Here is a 24,498-nt window from a genome sequence, read left to right as displayed (position 1 = left end):
TTCACCCTTTTCCCCTATAACCCCTTCCCCTCTCCCCTCTGGTCACTGTCAGCCTGTTCTCAATTTCAGTGGAATTCTATGCAGCAGAAAGAAAAAAGGAGCTCCTACCCTTTGCTACGGCATGGATGGAACTAGAGAGCATTATGCTAAGTGAAATAAGCCAGGCGGTGAAAGACAAATACCATATGATCTCACTTTTAACAGGAACCTAATCAACAAAACGAACAAGCAAGCAAAATATAACTAAAGACACTGAAAATGAGAAAATTTCCATGTTTTTTAAACTAAAACCTCCCCTGCCTGGTAAGAAGAATGAAATGTGAGCTTCATGACGGTTTTGGAGGTCTGAGATTAAGCAGGGAGTAGTTTCTCTGTTAAAAGAAAGAGAAAGATTGTGGAAGAAGGAATCAGGGCAGGGGGGAGGGGAGCCAAGGACAGTGGGCTTATAGTGAGGAAGGGTCTGGGAGAAGAGCCCCCAGAGAGCGAGACTATAAGTGATGGGAATATGAGAAACGCCTAAAGCAGTACTGCCCAGTGGAATGTTCTGTGGTGATGAACACATTCTATGTTTGTACTGTCAAATACAGTGGCCATCAGCCATGTGTAGTTCCTAGGGACTTGACTTGTAGCTATTGAGACTGAGGAACTCATTTTTTAATTAGAGTTCATTTTAATTTAATAGCCTCAGGTGACTATTGGATAGCACAGCCTTAAAGGATATTTTTAATTGTTTCCTGTGAGATATGCAAGGTAATGTCTTTCTCTGTCATATCAAATCTCCAGCAAGTTTAATTTGCATGGGAAAGAATACAAAGAGGCAATTAACACACCTAAAACAAAAAGGTGGCAGCAGACCAGACTGGCTGAGAGTAATGGAACAGCTGACATCTGGGTAGCAGTGAGCACTTTTACCTCATTGTTATGATTATTGCTACTTCCAAATAGCAAATAATCTCCTCCTGGAGGCCTCCTCCTGTCTGACTCCTGCCTGCTTCTGGAATGGGTGAGCAGCAGAAATGTGTCTGCCTTTGACCATCACTAGCTGGCCTCCTCCTGCTGGACCATCAGCAGCCTTGCACAACTTCAACCCCTTTGGAGTCAGGTCCCACAGGGTCTGACTGCTGTGCCAAGCACAAGTGTCTCTGATTTTCAGTCATTCTTGTGTCTTCCTCTGGTAACAGAAGTCTCTCTCATGGGGAAAACTCGGTCTATAAGATACACCTGGGGGAGCCTTCCTTCCCCAACAGGCCAGGGCAGGAAGCATGTGAGTAAGGTTTGCCAGAGTATGCCATCATTCTGGTTAGTGATTGGCTCGGGGTGGTCACATGACCCCCAAATCAGCCAATCACAGTCTTCTATGATTTTTATTCATGAATTCTAGGACAAAGAGGATTTCTTTTCCCCTGGAACCCAGAGGTGTATGCTTTGAGCTACCAGTGACTATCTTTCCTCCCATTTGAGGGCAGGCAACCCGAGAATGAAGCTAACCAAACAGAAAAGTAGAATCAGGAAGAAAAAAAAAAAAAGAGAAATAGGATCCTAGTGACATGGCTTAAGCCTCTGGATTCAACCATGCTTGATACCATCCCCGCCTTTAGTCTTCTCTGTTAAATGAGTCAAAACATTCCCTTTTGGCTAAAGCTTTTTGGGCTGGGTTCTGTCAGTTGCAAGTAAGAGTCCTGCCTAATACAGTATCTTATATGTCCTAATTCTGCCTCTTTAAAACCCTAAAATGAGAGCTCTCTCCTTTCAGAGTCCTAGAATTGGGGAACAGATTTCTGGCCAGCTTCAAGGACAGGCTGGGCCTAGAGAGGGTCTTCAGAACAAATAGGCCGTGCAAGTACATGTGGCAATGCCACCTCCCAGACCTTACCATCCCTTCGATGCCTTCGGGGAAGAGGAAGCGGTTATACAAAGTGCTCACGGTGTCATCTGGGAGGATCTCACACTCCTTCTGGAGCAGAATGTCCCCAGTGTCCAGACCATCATCTGCCCAAAAGATGGTAAATCCCCCTTTTTTATCTCCATGAATAAGGGTCCTAAGGAAAAGAAGAATGAGACCCTGAGTCTAGCAGGAAAAACAACAGAGTATGCCTTGGGGATAGCCCCTGCCATCCCCCAGCACACATCCTTGTTTCCCTCAAGCCCTGGGAGGATTGATGCCTGCTCTGGCAAGAGTGGGAAAGAGAAAAAAATGGTATTTATTGACACCAACCATATACCAGGCATTGTAGTAAAAGCCCAATATACCTCATTTAACTTAATCTTTCCAGTTGGTATAACAGGCATGGCATGCCCCCTTTACAGACAAGGAAATTGAAGTCCACAGAAGTGAAGACACATGGCTGGAGATCTTGGTGTGTGAATTCCAATCAGACCAGTTTAACTGCTCTTTTTTCCCACTCAGATGTCTCCCTACCCTGACTACTTATCCAAACTGCCCCATCCACTAGACACATCACCCATTTATTGTCTTCTTAGTACTTCTCATCATCCATCTCTATCTCTTTCCAAGTGGGTGCTACTGAGAGTATGGAAGTGGGTGGATTTAGAGCAGACCACTAGGCACATCACCTGGGTTAGTGGCTCTGGTAGCCTCCTGGGTGAGGCCACCAGCAAACCCCTTCACAGCTGTTTCTGAGACCCCTGTCCACTTTTCAGTTTACTGTAGGAATACAGAGGGCTTAGCGATGCCAAACCCCAGTTCTCTTGAGCATTCTTTCTGACTGATAACATTTCAACAATCTGGTATATGGATGCCATCTGGCAGGACAGGACAGGACAGGGACCTCCATGAGGCCTGATCTGTAGTCACAGAGAAAAGCTTCAGGTTAAGGGAAGATGATGATTCAAGCAGAGGGTGATGTTTTTGCCATCTTACCAGTTGATAGCTGAGGCCCCTCGATGCCGGGGGAGCAGACTCGGGTGGTAGATAATGGAGCCATGGCGGGGGGCATTGATGACCTCCATGGGGATGAACTGGCTGCAGAAGGGCAGGACATTGAGCTCAGCACCCAAAGCCTGGTATTTTGCCACCACGTCAGGCACAGCCTGTCCTCCCGCCCTCCAGCGGGAGAACTTAAACACTGGCACTCCATCCTTCTCAGCCTCCAGGCCTGTGGGATAGTGAGTAAATGAGTGAATGAGAAACTGGCCCCTTTTCACACCCACCCACACATGACCACCTCTGCCTTCCCAGCAAAATGACTCATGCATCTTCTCCCCAGTCCTATCCATTTCAGCTTTCTTCAATGTCCAGCCAGGCTCAAGCCAGCAGCACAGAGTGGACAGCACTAGCCAAGGGTGAGGTTTCTGTCTGGACTCTCTTCTGTTGACAACTAAGACATGACGACTGAGCTCTTCCTTCTCCCAGACTCCTGCCTGAGCCCCTATGGCTGACCTCTGGCCCTTATGCCACTTCCAACACCTTCACCATGCCCATCACCAAGTTACTGATCTCTACCCTTCTCCTCTCTCTGGGGTGGGGTCCGGGACCCTGCAAACCGCAAAAGCACTGCCAATATGGGTTTTGGAGGGGGAGAGGATAAGAGAGAAGGAAGGGCTCGTTCCTTTCTGTGACCTTTGTCCTGTGAACATCACCCCAGTCTCACTTCTTCACCCCAAAGAAGTAGCTGAGTCACTCTGCAGTCTTCCCAATATCTGCAGAACTAACCTCAGTGCACACAACTCCCGCCTGCCAGTGCCTGCACTCCAAAGTCCAAATCCCAGCCTTCACATCCCTCCTCCTGCCCTGTTACCAGCACCCAGGGCCAGCAGGCCCTCCACACAGGTCTGAATTACAGCCCACAATTCCAAGTTTTAGAAGTTAGAGCTTCTTCCCTTGATTTTTCCCAGCCTTAGAGGTGGCAGCTGCCTTCTGCAGTCATTATCCCAGAACCTTCAAGTTCTCTTTTGTATCATCTATCAGACACTTCATTATACTTGATTCTGTTAGTACTCCTGATATCTGGCCCCTGACCCCCTAGACCTGACCCACCTTCTATTTCCCTCTGCCTCTGTGCCTTAGTGAGGGCAGATGGGATCAGTGGGATCAGACTAGACTGTGCTTGTAAAAGCTGTTCCCACCATGACCAAGAGAATACTTCTGCAGGACATCTGAGGTAGGGTCAACTAGCAGCCCCAGCCAGGCTCAGTCTGGGTCCAGGCTCAGGGGCTGGTGTCAGTGGTCACTTAGTGGCTGGGGGCTGGGTTCAAGCTATGTCATAGGTGACAGTGGAGTCAGATCTAGGAACAAGGCCTGGTTGACATCAGGGTGGTGCTGGAGTTGAGTCAAGGATCACCCTGCACTGCTGTCCTGGGAGGCTCAACTCTTCCTCATGAATTATAATCTTGTGCTTAGTCAGCTACATAAGTCCCCTTTCCTAAGCCTGGCCCTTACATTCTGTATGTCAAGCCTGAGAAGGACCCATAAGTGTCCATGGAGAGCCTGTGAATCTGAGCTAAGGGCCCCTGCATCTTGCTGTGCTGTGGAGGTCCCCAGCTTAGCCAATGATTCACAAATTGTGTTCCTCATAGAGCAAAGGACATCAGCATCACCAGGGAATTGTTAGAAAAGCAAATTTGCATACTCCATTCTATCCCTCTGAACAGAAACTCCCAGAGTAGAGTCAGCACTCTGTGTCAGGCCCTCCAGTGGTCAGGACACAGTGACTCCTGCCTGGCATTTCTTTCAGGGCCTGGGTACTAGGGTCAGAAAAACCTAGAGCAGTCAGACAACGGGGCCCTGGGATCAAGGTGGAGATTTTCCATGGCCCTTCTCTAAGATGCAAACCCCACCCCACAATTAGGTGAAGAGGAGGTCTCCACTTGTTCCAGAAAAGCCAGGCAGCCAGTTGGCACTAGAGCAGGATCAGGGTGGACCATGTGTGGCTGCCTCTGACCAAGGAACACCCACAGCCCCACCACAAGATCCTGCAGACTCTGCTCCCATCCACCACTACTTGCCTTCTTGGACACCCCATTTCCCTGCTCCTAGACCACCCACTCACCTAGGGGGTCCACCTTCCCATTCTTGTCTGGAACAGTGAACACGCCTACAACCTCATGGCCTTCCTTCCTCAGCCGAGAGTAAACCTCCTGGCCAAAGAGGCTCTGCCCAATAACTGCAATCTTCATGGCAGCAAGGGAGGTTCAGAAGGACCTGGGGAAGGAATAAGGTTGCAGCATTAGATAGGGTTTGCTGGCCTTGAGGAGGCGGTTGCACAGAGCCTAACTTGCCTGCTCCTCTCCCAACCTCTCAGCTCCTTTCTGGGGCTTCCTAGTGGCCCTAGTGGCCCTAGTGGCCACTGCAGGAAAATTGTGAAAGGACCAGAGAAAATGGTTTGACAAGGGCTGGGGGTACTTTAGATGCTATAGTGGGTGAGATGAACAGAGATAGTAAATTTAGGACTCCTTGAAACCTTCCAAATTGTCATGTCACATTGGGTGTCAAGTTCCCTGAAATATATTTGATCATATTTCTGTAGCTAACCAGTCTGTGACCTTGGTCAAGTCATAGAAAGCCCCAGTTTCCTCATTTGTTAATGAGAAAGATGTCACATGCCTCAAATGACTTTCAGCCTATAAATCAAGCTTAGAAGCAGCAAGAGGGCCCGGGGCCTCAGGGCTTGTCTACCTCAGCCTCACAGAAAAGTGTGCTCTGTGGTCAGGCCCTGAGAACTGAAGATAGGGGAGGGAGGTGGGAGGGGTGCCACTGGGCTGGCCAAGAAGAAGGAAGATAGTATGGAATGATGCATACCTAGGTCATGTGAATGTTTCCAACATTTGCTTATTCATTTACCATGCTCATATGTATAAAACCTGATTTACCTGATACATTTCTTTAAGTTGTTTATTTACAAAAACATACATGTTTTGGGAAAATTTTTATATGTTTTATTTTTTAAATATTTTATTTTATTTATTTTTTAGACAGAGATGAAGGGAGAGAGAAAGAGAGGAAGAGAAACATCAATGCGTGGTTGTCTCTCTCACGTCCCACACCAGGGACCTGGCCTGCAACCCAGGCATGTGCCCTGACTGGGAATCGAACCGGTGACCCTTTGCGCAGGCCAGCACTCAATCCACTGAGTCACACCAGCCAAGGTGGGAAAAATTTTATTAAAGTTACATACCTTATACATGAAGAAAAGTACACAAAATATAGGTATGTAGCTCAATGAATCTTCACAAACTGAACACACTTTTATAATCAGCAGTCAGAAAAAGAATTACTTCATGAGCATCCCCGTGAACCTCTTCCAGTCACTAGCATTGAATACCCCATAGCATTGAATACTTTAGCCTGTTTTTAAAATATATATATTTCATTTACATAAATGGAATCATACATTGTAATGTTTTGTGGATTTTTCCCCCTCAACATTATTTATGCTGTATTGTGATATTTCTCATTGCTGCATAGTACTTCATTGTGTGAATGTAAATACATACATTTATTTATCCACTCTACTGTTGATTAGCAGTTGGATAGCTTTCCAGTTTGAGGCTATTACCAAAAGAGATGCTATAAAGATTCTGTCATGTGGTTCTTACTGCATATAGGAATACATTTCTATAGGGTATGTACCTAGGAGTGAAATTCCTGGTATAAAAATGTTCAGCCTTAGCATGTTCTGCCAGTTTTCCAAATTAGTTGTACCAATTTCCACTGCCGTGTGTTCTGCATTGTGGCCTTGTGCTTTTTCATTTCAGCTATTTTGCTAATATGAAATACAGATGTATCATTGGAGTTTTAATGATTAATGAAGTTGAGCAGCTCTTTCTATGTAAATTGGCCATTTGCATTTTTTTGTGTGTGGGAATGGACTCTTTGACTCTCTTGTCTATTATTTCCACTGGGTAGTCTTTTGTTTTTGTTTTGTTTTGTTTTTTTTAAAATAACCTCAGGCAGAGAGATTATGAGTCCTCAGTCAGATATATATGTATGAAAAATATCTTCAATTCTGTGGTTTTCTCTTGTTTTTTAAAATATGTTTATTGATTTTAGAGAAAGAGGAAGGGGAGGGAGAGAGAGATACAGACAGACAGACATCAATTTGTTACCTCCCATATACACCCTGACCACGGATGGAACCCCCTACCTTTTGGTGTACTGGACAATACTCAAACCAACTCAGTTACACAGGTCTGAGCCTGTGGCTTTCTGTTGAACTCTCTTAAGGTGCCTTTTAATGAACAGAGAAGTCCCTAAACTTAATACACAATAGTATACTTTATCTAAATTTTCTTTTATGGTTAGCAATTTTTGTATTCTATTTAAGAAATCTTTGCCCACCCCAAGTTCATGAAAATGGTCTCTTTGTCTCCTAAAATCTTTTCTTTGGTAAGACAAAGAAGCAAAGGTTATAATAGAGCAAAGATAGTTATTTGGACAAATAGTATAGGAACAACTGAACACTTACATACAAAAAAATGAATCTAGACCTTATGCCCTTCAGAAAAATTAATTCAAAATTCATCATAGATCTAAATTTTAAACACAGAATTAGAAAACTAGATTACACAGAAGAAAACCTAGATGACCTTGGGTATGCAGTGAGTGTTTTAAATAAAACACCAAGGGCCCTGGCTGGTGTGGCTCAGTGGATTGAGTGCCAGCCTGTGAACCAAAGGGTCACCAGCTTGATTCCCAGTCAGAGCACATGCCTGCATTGAGGGCCAGGTCCCCAGTAGGGGATGCACAAGAGGCAAGCACACACTGACGTTTCTCTCCCTCTCTTTCTCTTCCTTCCCCTTTCTCTAAAAATAAATAAATTAAATATTTAAAAAATACAACACTAAGGGCATGATTCATAAAAGAGAAAATTGATAAGCTGGACATCACTGACATCAGTTCTGTTTTACAAAAAGCATTGTCAAGAGAATAAGAAGAAAAGCCACAGACTGGAAGAAAATATTTGCAAAAGACATGTTTGGTGAAGAACTGGTATTCAAAATAAACAAAGAACTCTTAAAACTTAACAATAAGAAAATAAACAACCTGACTAAAAAGTGGGCCAAAGATTTTAACAGAAGTATTATCAAAGAAGATATACAAATGGCAAGTAAGCATATGGAAATATGCTTCACATCATATGAATCAAGGAAAACAAATTAAAGCAACGCTGAGATACCACTACATACCAACTAGAATGGTCAAACTCTTGAACACTAACAACATCAAATGCTGACAAGGGTGTGAAGCAACAAGAACACTCAATCATTGTTGGGAATGCAAAATGATAGTCACTTTGGAAGACAGTTTGGCAGTTTCTTACACAACTAAACATATCCTTAATGTATAATCCAGAAATTATGCTTCTTGGTATTTACCCAAAGAAATGGAAAAACTTACGTGCACACAGATGTTTATCATTGCTTTATTCATAATAACCAAAACCTGGGAGCAACCAAGATGTTCTTTGGTAGGTGAATAGATTGATAAACTGTGGTACATTCAGATAATGGAATATTATTCAGCACTAAAAAGAATTTAGCTATCGGGAATGAAAAGACAGGAAGAAACTTGAGTGAACATTACTAAGTGAAAAGGCTATTTACAGTAGGATTCCAACTACATGATATTCTGTAGAAAGCAAAATTATGGAAATAGTAAAAAGACCAGTGATTACCAGGGATTGGAAGAGAGGAAAAGGATGAATAGGTGGAGCACAAAATTTTTAGGGCAGTGAAAATACTTTGTATGATACTATAAACATGGATATCTGTCACAATACACTTGTGCAAACCCAGAGATGGTACAACATCTAGAGTGAACCCTCATGTCAACTAGAGACTCTGGATGATACCATTGTATAGTCCCATTTGTTTATTTTTGCCTTTGTTTCCCTTGTTGTTGGAGTAGAAGCCACAAAAACTTCCCTAAGACTGATTGATGTCAAGGAGCTTACTACCTATGTTTTATTTTAGGTATTTCAGGGTTTAGGCCCTACATTCAAATCTTGAATCCATTTAGAGTTAATTTTTGTGTATGGTGTAAGATAGTGGTCTAGTTTCATGTGTTTGCATGTGACTATCCAATTTTCCCAACACCATTTATTGAAGATACTTTCCTTTCTCTACTGTATGTTCTTGGATCCTTCATTAAAATTAATTGTTCATATATGTGTGGGTTTATTTCCAGGCTCTCGATTCTGTTCCATTTATCCCTTTGTCTCTTTTTCTACCAACACCATGCTGTTTTCGTTACTATAGCTCTGTTACATTGGTTGAAATTAGGGAGTGTGATACCTTCAGCTTTGTTCTTTTTTCCTCAAGATTGTTTTGGCTATTGGAGGTCTTTTGTAGTTCCATACAAACATTGGGATTTTAAAATTCTATTTTTGTGAAAAATGCCATTGAGATATAGATAAGGATTGCATTGTATCTGCAGGTTGCTTTAGATAACGTGAACATTTAACAATGTTAATTCTGGTAAGCCACAAGCATGGAATATCTTTCCATTTCTTTGTGTCTTCAATTTTTTTCAATGTCTGATAGATTTTAGTATACAAGTCTTTTACCTCCTTGATTAAATTTATTTCTATTTTATTCTTTTTGTTGCAATTGTATGGGTTGGCCAAAAATTTCCTTTGTTTTTTTCCATAAGATGGCTCTAGCAGCGCTTAGTTGTCTTTAACTTCATTGTAAACAATTTTTTAGATTGTATTGTGACAGCTTTCATATCAGCATGCATTTTTTTTAAAAAAACATACAAAATTGGTGAATTTTTGTGTAGCCATTTTAATATTGAAAATTGAAGAAAATAAGCAACATTTTCAGCGTATTATGCTTTATTATTTCAAGAAAGGTAAAAACACAACTGAAACACACAAAAAAAGATTTATGCAGTGTATGGAGAAGGTGCTGTGACTGATTGAATGCCTCAAAAGTTGTTTGTGAAGTTTTGTGTCTCGGTGGACAATGTTCCACAGTTAGGCAGACCAGTTGAAGCTGATAGCAGTCAAATCAAGACATTAATTGAGAACAATCAACATTGTACCACATGGGAGAGAGATGACATATTGAAAATACCCAAATCAATAAAGTTTTTGGTGAAAATGAAAAATATGTCTTTCACAGAAAAAACTAAATGGTCTTTTTGGCCCACCCAATAAATGGAATTGTTTTTTAATTTCTTTTTATGAGTTTTTCCTTGTGAGTATATAGAAATGCAACAGATTTTTGTATGTTGATTTTGTACCTTGAAAGTTTACTTAATTTCTAATAAATTTTGTGTGGAGTGTTTAGAATTTTTTATATATAAAATTGTGTCATTCATAAACAGTAAGAGCTTTACTTCCTCCTTTCCAATTTGGATGCTTTTTATTTCTTTGTATTGCCAGATTGCTCTAGTTAGGACTTTCAATACTATATTGACTAACAGTGACAAAAGTGCACATCCTTGTCTTTTTCCTTAACTTGGAGGAAAATCTTTCAGTTTTTCATTGTTGAGTATGATACTAGTTGTGGGTTTGTCACATATGGACTCTATTTGTTGAGGTACTTTCCTTCTATGCCCATTTAACTGAGATTTTTTTGTTTTATCATAAATGGATGTTGAAGTTTGTTAAATGCTTTTTCTTTTTTGCATCCATTGAAATGATCATATGGTTTTTATTCTTTATTTTGTTAATAATGTACTGCATCACATTGAGTGATTCACAAATGCTGATCATCCTTGCATCCCTGGAATAAATCCCACTTGATCATGGTGTATGATCCTTTTAACATTGTATTAGATTTGCTAATATTTTGTTGAGGTTTTTTGCATCTATGTTCATCAGGGATATTGGTCTATAATTTTCTTTTTTTGCATTTTCTTTGGTTTTGGTATCAGGGTAATGTTGGCCTCATAAAATGAGTTTGGAAATCTTCCCTTCTCATCAGCTTTTTTGGAAGAGTTTGAGAAGGATAATTCTTAAATCTTGTTTGAATATTTGGTAGAATTCACCAGCGAAGCTGTATGATTCTGCACTTTTGTTTTACAGAGTCTTTTAATTATTGTTTCAGTCTCCTTACTAGAAATTGGTCTATTTAGGTTTTCTATTTCTTCATGATTCAGACTAGGAAGGTTGTATGATTCTAAGAATTTATCCATTTCCTCTACATTTTCTAATTTTTTGGAGTTTAGCTGTTTACAGTAATCTCTTATGATGCTTTGTGTTTATGTGGTGCCCGTTGTAACTCTTCTTTTGTTTCTCTTAATTTTGGTTATCTTGAGCCTTATCTCTTTTTTCTTAATGACTGTAGCTAAAGGTATATCAATTTTGTTTATCTTTAAAAACAACAGCTCTTAGTTTCATCAATCTCTTCTATTGTCTTTCAAATTTCTACTTCATTTATTTCTGTTCTGATTTTTATTATTTTCTTTCTTATATTGACTTTGGGCTTCATTTGTTCCTCTGTGTATTAAGTTAGATTGTTTGATATTTTTGTTATTTCTTGAGGTAGGCCTGTATTGCTATTTATGTCCCTTTTAGTACCCCTTTTGCTTCATCTATTGATTTTGTTATATCATATTTCATTTTCACTTGTCTCCACATATTTTACATCTCCTCTTTGATTTCCTCATTGACCCAATAGTTGTTCAGTAGCATGTTGTTTAATCTCCACATAGTTCCAATTTTTCCAGTTTTCTTCTTGTAGTTGATCTCTAGTTTCATCCCACAGTAGTCAAGAAGATGCTTGAAATGATTTCAATCTTAAATTTATTGAAACTTGTTTTGTGCCCAAACATATGGTCTATCCTTGAGAATGCTCCATTTGTACTTGAGAAGAATGTGCATTCTGTTGCTTTGGGGTGGTATGTTCTGTATATAAGTCCGTTTGGTTTAATATGTCATTTAATACTGCTGTTTCCTTGTTGATTTTCTATCTAGATGATTTCCCATTATTTTAAGTGTGGTATTAAAGTCACCCATTTTTATTGTGTTGTGGTCAGTTTCTCCCTTTTGATCTGTTAATAATTACTTTAAATATGTTGGTACTCCAATGTTGGGTGAATACATATTGATAATAGTATGTTATCTTGATGGCTTGTTCCCTTAATCATTATATAATGTCCATCTTTGTCTCCTGTTACCTATTTTGGCTTGGTCTGTTTTGTCTGATATAAGTATGGCCATAATGGCTTTCTTTTGGCTTTGGTTTATTTATTATCCTCTACCCCTTTACTTTGAGCCTATGTTTGTCTTTAGAGCACACATGAGTCTACTGCAGGCAACAATAGTTGGGTCTAAGTTTTTATTCTATCCAGCCACTGTGTGTTTTTTGATTGGTGAGTTCATTCTATTTAATGTCTGGGGTAATTGATATATGAGGGTTTACTATTGCCATCTTATCTTTTTTTCTATGCCTCATTTTCTCCTTATGTTTTTGTCTGACAGTTGAGCTTAGAGGTTTTCTATAAAGTTTTTCTCAGTTTTCTCTTCTTTATGTTTCATGTCTCTGCTCTAGATTGTTTTGAAATATATTTTATTGATTTTGCAATTATAATTGTTCCTTTTTCTCCCCTTTATTCCCTTCAACCTTGCACCCCACCTCCCACCAGCAATCTGCTCCTCTCATGCCCATGGATCATACATATAAGTTCACTGGCTTCTCCATTTCCTGTACTATCTTTAAGCACCTCCCTGTCTATTTTGTACCTATCATTTGTGCTTCTTATTCCCTGTACCTTTTCCCCTGTTCTCCCCCTCCCCCCTCCTCACTTATAACCCTTCATGTGATCTCCATTTCTGTGATTCTGTTCTTGTTTTAGTTGTTTGCTTAGTTTGTTTTTGTTTTTTTTTAATTAGGTTCAGATGTTGATAGTTGTGAGTTTGTTCACATTTTTGATCATCTTAGGCAAGTCCCTTTAAAATTTCATATAATAAGGGCTTGGAGATGATGAACTCCTTTAACTTCACCTTATCTGGGAAGCACTTTATCTGCCCTTTCATTCTAAATGATAGCTTTGCTGCATAGAGTAATCTTGGAAATAGGTCCCTGCCTTTCATGACTTTGAATACTTCTTTCCAGCCTCTTCTTTTTCCAACCCCTCAAAAGGTTTCTTTTGAGAAATTAGCTGATAGTCTCATGGGAACTCCTTTGTACGTAACTGTCTCCTTTTCTCTTGCTGCTTTTTAAGATTCTTTCCTTATCTTTAACCATAGGCAATGTAATGATGATGTGCCTTGGTGTGTGCTTCCTTGAATCCAACTTCTTTGGGACTCTGTGAGCTTCCTGTTCCTCCTGGAAGTCTATTTCCTTTATCAGATTGGGGAAGTTCTTCACTGTTTTGTCAAATAAGTTTTCAATTTCTTACTCTTCCACTTCTCCTTCTGGCACCCCTAAGATTCAGATGTTGGAATGTTTAAAGTTGTCCCAGAGGTTCCTAAGCCTGTCCTCATGTTTTTGAATTCTTGTTTCTTCATTGTGTTCTAGTTGAATGTTTATTTCTTCCTTCTGCTCCAAATTGTTGATTTGAATCTCAGTTTGCTTCCCTTCACTGTTGTTCCCTGTATGTTTTTATTTCACTTTTCATAGCCTTCACTTTTTCCTCTATTTTGTGACCATACTCAACTAATTCTGAGAGCACCCTAATTACCAGTGTTTTGTACTTTGAATCTGATAGGTTGGCTATTTCTTCATTGCTTAGTTCCATTTTTGGAGTTTTGACCTATTATTTCATTTGGGCCACAGGTTTTTTTTGTCTCTACATGCCTGTGTTACATTGTAAAGTGTGGGGCCTCAGGTGTTTGTCAAGATGGGGCAACCAACATTGCTGCCTTGTGGCACTGTATATGGGGACACGGTCCAGGAGGGAACAATGCCACTTCCTTGGCTCTTAGCCAGCTTTCAGTCACTTCCCTCGCTACCCACAAGCAAATTGGGCCTTTCTGGTGCTGATTCCCGAGGGGGTGGGTACATTCTAGGACCCCATGGGTCTCCCCAATGCCAGGACCAGGTCCACAGTGGGGGCCACATGAGAGGCAACCACACATTGATGTTTCTCTCCCTCTCTTTCTCCCTCTCTTCCCCTTTGTCTAAATATAAATAAATAAAATCTTTAAAAAAAATTCCAGAAACAGAACTAAGCGATGAAGAGATAGCCAACCAATCAGATGCAGAGTATAAAACACTGGTAATCAGGATGCTCACAGAAATGATTGAGTGTTGAGTGTGGTCACAAAATGGAGGAAAAAGTGAAGGCTATGAAAAGTGAAATAAAGAAAAATATACAGGGAAACAATACTGAAGGGAAGGAAACCAGGACTCAAATCAATGATTTGGAGCAGAAGGAAGAAATAAACAATCAACTAGAACAGAATGAAGAAACAAGAATTCAAAAACATGAGGACAGGCTTAGGAACCTCTGGGACAACTTTAAACATTCCAACATCTGAATCATAGGGGTGCCAGAAGGAGAAGTGGAAGAGCAAGAAATTGAAAATTTACTTGAAAAAACAATGAAGAACTTCCCCAATCTGATAAATGAAATAGACTTCCAGGAAGCTCAGAGAGTCCCCAGGAAGTTAGAGCCAAGGTTGCACACATCAAGGCACATCATATTTACATATTTACATTACTCCCATTACTGTAGGTTAAAGATAAGGAGACAATCTTCAAAGCAGCAAGAGAAAAGGAGACAGTTACCTACAAAGGAATGCCCATAAGGCTGTCAGCTGATTTCTCAGAAGAAACCTTGCAGGCAAGAAGGGGCTGGAAAGAAGTATTTGAAGTCATGAAAGGCAAGGACCCACATCCAAGATAACTCTATCCAGCAAAGCTATCATTTAGGATAGAAGGGCAGATAAAGTGCTTCCCAGATAAGGTGAAGTTAAAGGAGTTCATCATCACCATGACCTTCCTGTATGAAATGTTAAAGGGGCTTATCCAAGAAAAAGAAGATCAAAACTATGAACAGTAAAACGACAACAAACTCACAACTATCAACAACTGAACCTAAAAACAAACAAAAACAAACTAAGAAACAACTAGAATATGAAGAGAATCACAGAAATGGAGATCACATGGAGGATTATCAGGCAAGAGGAGGAGGAGGAAGAATGGGGGGAAAAGGCACAGGGAAGAAGAAGCATAAATGGTAGGTACAAAATAGACAGGGGGAGATTGAGAATAATATAGGAAATGGAGAAGCCAAAGAACTTGTATGTATGACCCATGGACATGAACTAAGGGTGGGGGAATGCAAGTGGAAGGGACAGTGCAGGGCAGAAGGGAATAAAAAGGGGGGAAATGGGACAACTGTAATAGCATAATCAATAAAATACATTTAAAAAAAAGTGTCTCTGGTTCAATTCCCAGTTAGGGCACATGCCTAGGTTATGGGCCAGGTCCTCAGTAGAGGGTATGTGAGAGGCAACCACACATTTCTCTCTCTGTCTTTCTCCCTCCCTTCCCCTCTCTCTAAAAATAAATAAATAATATATTTTAAAAATTCCAACAGTTATTTCACAAATATTAACAAATTAGATTCTAAAGTTTATATGGAAAGGCAAAATATTTGGAACACCCAACACAATATTGAAGGAGAGGGGCATAGTCAAAGAACTAATATTACATGGCTTCAAGACCTACTACAAAACTACAGTAATCAAGACAGCATGGACTGAAGTTGAGAACAGGTTAATAGTGACCAGAGAGGAGAAGGGAGGGGATTAGAGGGGAAAAGTGTGAAGGGTTTATAGGAACAATTATAAAGGACACATAGATAATAACAAGGGGGGTGGAAACATAGAGGGAGGTGGGGAGGGCTGGGGTGGTAGGGAGGGGTGGGGGGAAAAGGCAGAAAACTGTACTTGAACAACAAATAAAAAATGTTAAAACAAACAAACAACAACAACAAAAAGACAGCATGGTATTTGCAAAAGAATAAAGTAGATCAATAGACAGAGTATAGCACCCAGAAATAAAGTGACACAATGACAGTTAACTGATCTTTGACAAAAGAGCAAAGGCAATACAATGGAGAAAGAATAGACTTTTCAACAAATGATTCTTGAACAATTGGATATCCACATGCAAAAAAAAAAAAGGACTCAGAATCAAACACAGTCATAAATGTAAAATGTAGAACTGTGAAAGTCCTGGAAGATAACACAGGAGAATATCTAGGTAACCTTGGGTTTGGCTTTTTAGGTTCAACACCAAAAGCATAATGCATGAAAGAAAAAAACTAATAAAATGGAATTCAATAAAAATTAAAACTTCTGCTCCTCAGAACATACTGTTATAAGAATAAAAGGAAGACACGAGACAGAAACACTGTTGCAAAACACATATCTGATAAAAAGACTGGTATTCAAATTACACAAAGAAACCATAAAACTCAACATAAAAAAACCACAAACTACCCAATTAAAAAATGATGGAAAGACCTGAACAGACGCCTCACCAAAGAAGATATACAGATGGCAAAAAAGCATATGAAAAGATGCTCGACATCATATTTTATTAAGGATTACGAATTAAAACAACAATAACATACTACTATACACCTATTAGAATGACTAAAATCCAAAACATTAACAACACCAAGTTGCTGGCAAGAATATGTAGCAACAGGAACTTTCATTCATTGATGATGGAAATGCAAAATGATACATCCATTTTGGAAAATAGTTTAACTGTTTATTTCAGAATTAAACCTACTCTTTTCATATAATCCAGCAATCACACTCCTTGGTACTTACTTAAAGGAGTTGAAAATTTATGTCTACACAAAAGATAAATTTTACCTGCACATCGAAATTTATAGCTGCTTTGTTCATAGTTAGTAAAACTTGGAAGCAACCAAGATATCCTTCAGTAGGAGAATCGATAATAAACTGGGGTACATCCAGACAATGAAATGTTATTCAGCGCTAAAAGAAATGATCTATCAAGCCACGAAGAAACATAAAGAGACCTAAAATGCATATTCCTTAGTGAAAGAAGCCACTATTTAAAGGCTATATACTGTATGATTCCAACTATAGGACAGTCTCAAAATGGCAAAACTAAGGGGGCAATTAAAAGATCTGTGATTGCCAGGAGTTTGGAAGGAAAGGGAGAAATTAACAGGTGGAGGACAGAAGATTTAAAAAACAGTTCTAAAAAACCCATCTATTAATTTAATTAATTAGACAAATAAAATAAATCTAGCTCAATGGTTCACATCTTAACCCAAAATACAATTTAATTGGGTTTAAAATATTTAAAATATTAAATATAGAAAGAAAATGTTAAAGTATTAGAAAATACTGATACATTTTGGGCTTTACAAACATGACATGATAGGAGATATATAAAAGAAGGTATGTGATAAACTTTCATACATGAAAATGTCACATGTTTCTGAAACAATTTCCAAAAAAATTGCTAATAGCCCATTAAAAACATGTTCAAATCACAGGTAATTTTAACAAACGTAAAATAAAACAAGGGACTCTTTTTCTCCTACAAAACTGGAAGATATTTAAACAATATAAATATCTGATGTTGGCTAGGCTACAGAAAATGGACAATCTTATATAATGCTGATAGTGGTGTACGATAGGTAGGCAATTTGGTGCACTGATAAGCTGGTGCAAACTCCCTGGAGGAAAATTTGGCAATAAATACCAAAATTCTAAAAATAGTTCTTTGGACTCAGCAATTTCACTTCTAAATTATGCTTAGACTAGCAAATAAAGACTTGGCTATTTTAAAATAATGATACATTCACACTGTGTAAGCCATGCAGCAGTTAGAAATAACATTATCTGTATCATTCCCAGAAATTTATGAGCCAAAACACCCCAACAAGTAACACACCACTGTAATTTTTTCAGGCGTGTGTGCAAGCACCTATGTATGTGTGATTGCAGTTTAAAGTCTGAAGGATTCATACAGGGATGTTAAAAGTCACTGGATATAGTTGGGGGGGAGTCTGGGATTTTTATTTTTTTGATGACTGCAATGATCTTTTTCTTATCAGCGTGCTCTGTTTTATGTGGGTTTTTTTTTTTTTTCTACACTGGGCATGCATTCCTTGTGGAAAAATAAAGGGGTACAAAGAAAGATTCCTTTGCAACCAGGTGGGGCTGTTGTGACAGTGGAGAGGAGTTGTGGGAGGGGCCTCAGCCAACCATTGGCCCTTGGTGGAAGAAAGATCCAGTGCAACGAGGGGAAGGAGCGGGGAAGAAGAGACTACAGGAGCCTGAGTGGGCCACCTGGCCCCCTCCCAGTCACCCAGCCTCCCAACCTCTGCCTCCTTCGTCAGTTGGCACCACTCATTGTCCTTGTCCCAGACGGTGCATGGGGGCGCTGTGGGTTGCTCTGGCAGCTGTAGGACTGTAAAGGCTTCCTAGGTCTTCTACCCCCAAGCCAGCGGAGCTGTGCTGTGTAGGAGCAGCAGCTCTGAGTCACCTGTTATGATGTTGTCCTGTGGCCCACCAAGAAATGCAGCTCAAGAAGGGGGTCGAGGCTCAGCTGAGCTGACAGGTGTTCAGCCTTCATTCAGCCACAAGGTGTCCCATTCCTCTTACTACCCTTTGGAGGGCCCAAAACTAACTCTTCCTCAGCCTGTTCAGCTTGGCACATAGTTAGCAGCACACTTTTCCCTCCCACAGCCAGGGTCCCCTGGGGGAGTATCTTTCCTAAAGTCCTGGACATAGGGGACAGTCAGCAAGTGCAGGATACCTAGACCACCTGAGGCTGTAGAGCTGGTCTCTACCGTGGCAAATCACTTCCATCTCAGACCCTCAATTTACTTGTCTCTACAAGGAATTTCACAGGATGGTCTCCCAACATTGTTGCGAAGGTTAGTAACCAGTCAAATTTCATAGAGGGCCTCCTAGGGCCAGGCATGGTGCATAATCTCATGTAATTCTCAAGCAACCTTAGGAGGTATGCACAATTTTTTATCATTCTTGCCAATTTCAGCCAAAGAAACTAAGATTCAGAGCTTGATAAACTTGCCTAAGGTCATAGAGTTAGGGAGAAGTGGGAAGGACGTCAGAACCCACACCTCTTAACTACAAGTCTGAGAATACTTGGTAAATTCTGTCTCTGTCCTCACCTAGCGGTGATTTCTGTCTCTCCTAGGTGGGTGGCAAATGAGGGGCCCCAACAGGTAGAAGGAGGGTGCTGGGCTCTGAGTAGGGCAACCCCAAGAATCACTTTGTGGGGTCCTGCGGGGCTTCGGATTCCTATCATGTGCTGTAGAGCTAAACAAAATCCTTGCCCTCTGAACTTACATAAAACTGAGAAAGGTGGTAACTCCGTGTCTTGGTCCTTATCGGGGTTTCTGCCTGTCCAGTGCCCATCCCGCCTTTCTAGGCAATTTCCCTTGTTCTGGCGCTGCCTTCCACCTAGGCACGGACCCCTCCCCTGGCTCCCAACCTAACCAAACCTGTCTCAGGCAGGGTTATCTGTTTCCCTCTGGACCAAAAAGGAAACAAAAAAAAGGGAGGGGGTTAAGGAATACAGAGAAGAATAAATTTGCCCGTTGTTTCCTGACTTCCAGCCTTTGTATAGGTGGCTCCTTCCACCTGGAATGCCCCTCCTGCCCCACCCGCAACTGGACTTCTCTATGCTGTTCCCAGCCTTACAGATTTTGAGGATTTTCTCTACCTCTTGCACAGGACCAATGAGGGGATAGCTTTCCCAGTCCCTAGAGGGGGTAGGGAACTTAGGGAAGAAGGCAGACGGCCCAGGTGGAGAGGTTGTCCCTCTGTCACAAACTGTCAGTGTCACTTTCGGCTTGTCCCTTTTTCTCTCCAAACCCCAGTTTTCTCTTCTGTATGCATGGTCTATAACGCCCACCCGAAGGGGCAATGTGTGCTCCATTAAGCGTCCTGCCCTGAGTTCCTACCCAGCCCCCTGCCGCGGCCCATTAACCTGAAGACCATGGGCCACACTGGAGACTAGGCTGCCCCAAGGAGAACCCCAGATGCGGACCCCAGCCCCCCGCATTCCCGCGGTGATGCTCGTGAGCCCCCCCAGCCCCAGCTCAGGGAACTGCGGCTATCCAGGGTGAGAGTGGAGCAGATCGGGGTGCGCGGGGACTCACCTCGCTCGGAAGGAAGGGCAGCTGTCGAGGACCTGAAGGGATCTCTGAGAGCTGTGCTCTGGCTGCTGGGGCTGGCGCAAAGTGGCCTTGGGAGGCTGAGAGGTGGGACCCGCCCGGGCCAATCTGGGAGCCGCGGCCAACGCCAGAGGCCAAAGAGGAGAGACGCCAGGAGGAGGCAAGAGGGGCGGGGATTCCGGGAGGGGGGAAAGTCAATCTGGGCTGCAGTGGGAAGGACTCGCGCTAAGAGTCGGGTCTGGACGCCTCACTCAGCCTCTCTGCGCTTGCTTACTTTGGCACAGAAGACTTGCTACCGACCCTTCCAGAATTCACAGGGCTTTGAAAAGCCCAAGCGCCCGGAGTTTCTGAGTACTTGCGATGCTGAAGTGGTAAGACGAAACTCTCGCCAAACACGGTAATTTTCACCTATTCACTCAAAAAATAATGTGTCAAGTTTCTACCATGTGCTGTAGACACAGGTACAGCCAAACAAAATCCTAGCCCTCTGAACTTCTATGAACCTGAGAAAGGTGGTAACTCCGTGTCTTGGTGCTTATAGGGGTTTCTGCCTGTCCAGTACCTATCCTGCCTTTCTAGGCAATTCCCCTTGTTCTAGCACTTGTTCCACCTAGTCTGGATGCCATGGACCCCTCCCCTGGCTTCCCAACCTGACAAAACCTGTCTCAGGCAGGGTTATCTGTTTCCTTCTGAACCAAAAAAGCCCAAAAAAGGTCAGGAGGAGAAAAGAATATAGAGGAGAATAAATCTGCCTGTTGTTTCCGGACTTCCAGCCTTAGTCTAGGTGGCTCCTTCCACCTGGAATGCCCCTCCTGCCACACCCGCAGCTGGACTTCTCTTTGCCTTTCCTAGCCTTACTGCTTTTGAGGGCTTTCTCTACCTGAATTCCAGCCACCTGGACCTCTGTTCAGTACCTGAACACATCAAGCTTGCTCCAGCCTCAGGGCTTTTATGTTGGCCTCTGCTGGAATGTTCTCTCAAATACTACAGAAGCATGCCCTCTCTCACCTTCACATAGTGATTTGCGTATCAAATACCTGATGCAGAACCTTAGAGAAGCTGTTCTAGCTTCATACAGTCTGAAGCTCCTCAGCCACTCTCTTATATCATCCTGTTATAGTTCCTTACTGTATGTCTGAGATTTTCTTGTTCATTATTTGTTTATTATCTGTCTCTACCAATAGCATCTAAGCTCTTTGAGGGCATGAAACTGGTGTGATGTATTCACTGTTGTATTCCCAGTACACAGCGATGGCACAGTGATGCTAAATGTTCATTGAAGGGCATAGTGCCAAATGCCAGGGTGAACACCCAAGATTGAGGTGACCTGCCTCTACTGAGGCTTCTAGCCCACTCTCAGGAGCTGTCCGCTTATTCCTTCTGCACCAGCCTCCAGGTCTCCTGGCTATCCCTCACATACACCGACCTTCCTGACTTGTAAACTTTCCACATGCTATTCATCTTCTTCCCCAAGGGAACCTCATTCACACTCAGATTTCTTATTAAATGTCATATCTTCAGAGAAGATTTCCTTAAGCACACACCCACTAGGACAGATTATATGACTACAGAAGAGCCTCTAATTTTCCTTCATGTACATACCTCAATTGTAATTTTATCATGGCTTCTGGGATTATTTGATTGACATGTCTTCCCCACTAGAACTTGAGAGCAAAGTAATAGTTCCCCCAAATTCCCCAACATTTAGTGTAGTGCCTTGTGTTTAGAAGTTGCTCAATAAAATTTGTAAAATAAAGTATTGAATATCAGGGGCCTGGAATGGGAAAGTACTGTGAGCAAAACTTTGAAGCTAGAATAGAGAAGGCAGAATAATAGGTGGTAATAGGAACCAGCAAAAGAATGATGTGGAGATTGGGCACCCCAAAAATGTTTTAGAAAATCAAAGAAGAAACCATTATGTTTCTGGTTAGGAGGAGCAGGAGAGGAGGGAAGTTTAAACAGAAAGTTTAGCCATGTTGCCACCTGCAGTAACGGTGGAAAGTAGAAAATGTGCCAAATGTTACTGCTGGTATATTTCCTAGGGAAAGGGAAAGGAAGAAAACAAAAACAAAAGGGACTACACCAAACTAAAAAGCTTCTGCACAGCTAAAGAAGTCATCATTAACATGAAAAGGGAACCCACTGTATGGCAGAACATATTCACCAATGATACATTTGATAGGGGGTTAATTTCCAAAGCATGTAAAGACATTATACAACTCAACACCAGGAAGACACACAGTCCAATTAAAAACTATGGAAAGAACCTGAATAGACACTTCTCCAAAGAGTACATACAGATGGCCAATAGACATATGAAAAAAAATACTAACGTCATTAATTATCAGAGAAATGCAAATTAAAACCACAAATGAGATATATCACTCCTGCCAGAATTGTTACCATCTGTATACAACAACAAACAAGTGCTGGCGAGGATGTAGAGAAAGGGGAACCCTCATGCACTGTTGGTGGGAATGCAGACTGGTGCAGCCACTGTGGAAAACAATACAGAGTTTCCTCTAACAATTAAAAATGGAATTCTTGTGAAAAAAAGGAACTCTTACCTGGGGATTATTATATTAAGTGAAATAAGCCAGTCAGATAAAGACAAATACCGTATGATCTCACTTATTTGTGGAATATAATGGACAAAATAAACTGATGAACAAAATTAGACCAGAGGCAGGGATACATGGGACAAACTGATAGATCTCAGAGGGGATAGGGGTGGGAGGGTTAGGGAGAGATTAGTCAATGAACATACATACATAGCTCATTGACACAGACAACAATGCGGTGAAGGTGGGGGGGCGGGACAAAGGGAGGAAATGGGGGGCATCTGTAATAGAGACATATATAAAGAAAATGTGCTAAATGAACTGAGTTAATCTGGCTAAGGAAATTTTCAGACAGAATGGCTTCTTCTTGCTGTGAATACTAAAATGTGAGAAAAGAGAGATAAGCCAAAAGGACTGTTAAGTTAAAGGGGACCAAAACTTACTGGATTTGAAAATTCTCAGCTTATCCAGATGTCAAATGATGATTAAATTAATAAACAACTCCCAGGCAAAGATGTAGTCCAAGACTATGTCAGCAAAAGATGGTCTAAAGATGGGGCCAAGAATGTGCCTGATAAATCCTTTGTTACGTTCTCAAAAACATCAAAAGTGGCAGCTCAGAGTATTCAGTTAAACATGAGGACTTCAAAGAATCTTAAAGCTGTCATTTAGCTAAAGCCCAAAGCAGAGAAGAGTTGCCTAAAGGAGTGAATCTCAGTAAGAGTCGCAGAAAACATACAGGGTTTTTTGTTTGTTTGTTTTGTTTTAAATTTTTATTGTTATTCAATTACAGTTGTCTGCATTTTCTCCCCATCCCACCACCCCACCCCATCCGAACCCATCCCCCTCCCCCACCTCCACCCTCCCCCTTGATTTTCTGCATTATAGTAGTTCCTGTAAACCCCTCTCCCCACTGTCCCCTCCCTACTCCCCTCTGGCTATTGTTAGATTGTTCTTAACTTCATTGTCTCTGGTTATATTTTGTTTGCTTTTTGCTTTAAACATACAGGCTTTTAAAAAGAACTATATTGGCAAAATAATGTCAGCTTGGAATTTGGACTAAAAGGATTAGAGATGGTACAAAATAAGAAGAGATTTCTGAAATTGCCCTTCCTGCCCCGCCCCAATTCTACCGGCAAGAAGCAGTCTGAGAAAGTACATAGACGCAAACATAGGCTACATTTCATGGAAACAACAGGAAGACCTGAGAGCAGAACAAAGAGTCCACGGGTGGAACCAAGAGCTTGGAGAGGCCAGAGTCAGAATGAGTCCTAATCGAGGAACTTGCAACATCTGCCCAGCTGTGTTTCAGAACTATAGGGACTAGCGACACTCAAATGTCTCTCATACCTGTCTTCTTTGAACAATATCTATAATGGTTAAGGTATGCCTGTACCATCATTGTATGTTGAGGAGGCAAGGAACAGGAGTGCAGACAACTTGTCCCTGGAACTCACAGGTTGGCAAATTGAAAGCAACAGTAGTCAAGGAGGTACACTGAAAGAAATACACCCAAGGGGCCTCCTTCACATCTGAACTTGATTTGGATGCAAAGATTTTGGACTTTGAGCTTATTCTGTGCTAAGATGGGGCTTTAGCAGGGGGCGGGGGTGGGGTGGAGTGGAGTGTTAGGAAAGGTGAGAATGTTTCGCAAGTGGGAGGACTGTAATTTGTAGCTACTTTGTAGCTAATTTGTAGCTACTGGGTGGACTGTAGTAATTTTTAAACTCTTTGACACTCCCTTCATCAAGAAGAAGAGTACAATTTCTTGAGCTCTTGAGCATGGGCTGGACTCAGTGACTTGCTTCTGATAAACGAAATATAGTGGGCATAACAGTGTGTGGCTTCTGAATTCATCATTTCATAGACCAGATAGAGAAA

The 24,498-nt window shown here is 41.4% G+C and overlaps 1 protein-coding gene across 1 annotated transcript in view; it reads right to left on the bottom strand.

Annotated features, from left to right (window-relative positions):
* Positions 1-20,194, bottom strand: part of ALDH1L1 (aldehyde dehydrogenase 1 family member L1) — a 93,358-nt gene extending 73,164 nt beyond the window's left edge. The window contains exons 1-4 of the mRNA XM_024580385.4: positions 20,042-20,194; positions 5,010-5,161; positions 2,882-3,116; positions 1,874-2,039 (exon numbers count right to left, since the gene is read on the bottom strand). Of these exons, the coding sequence (XP_024436153.1) occupies positions 1,874-2,039; positions 2,882-3,116; positions 5,010-5,136 (528 nt within the window). The 5' untranslated portion in view covers positions 5,137-5,161; positions 20,042-20,194. The remainder of the gene's footprint in view (positions 1-1,873; positions 2,040-2,881; positions 3,117-5,009; positions 5,162-20,041) is intronic.
* Positions 20,195-24,498: the final 4,304 nt, after the last annotated feature.

Source organism: Desmodus rotundus, chromosome 10 (assembly GCF_022682495.2).
Source record: "Desmodus rotundus isolate HL8 chromosome 10, HLdesRot8A.1, whole genome shotgun sequence".
Classification (NCBI taxonomy): Eukaryota; Metazoa; Chordata; class Mammalia; order Chiroptera; family Phyllostomidae; genus Desmodus; species Desmodus rotundus.
This window is presented reverse-complemented; position numbering and strand designations above follow the sequence as displayed.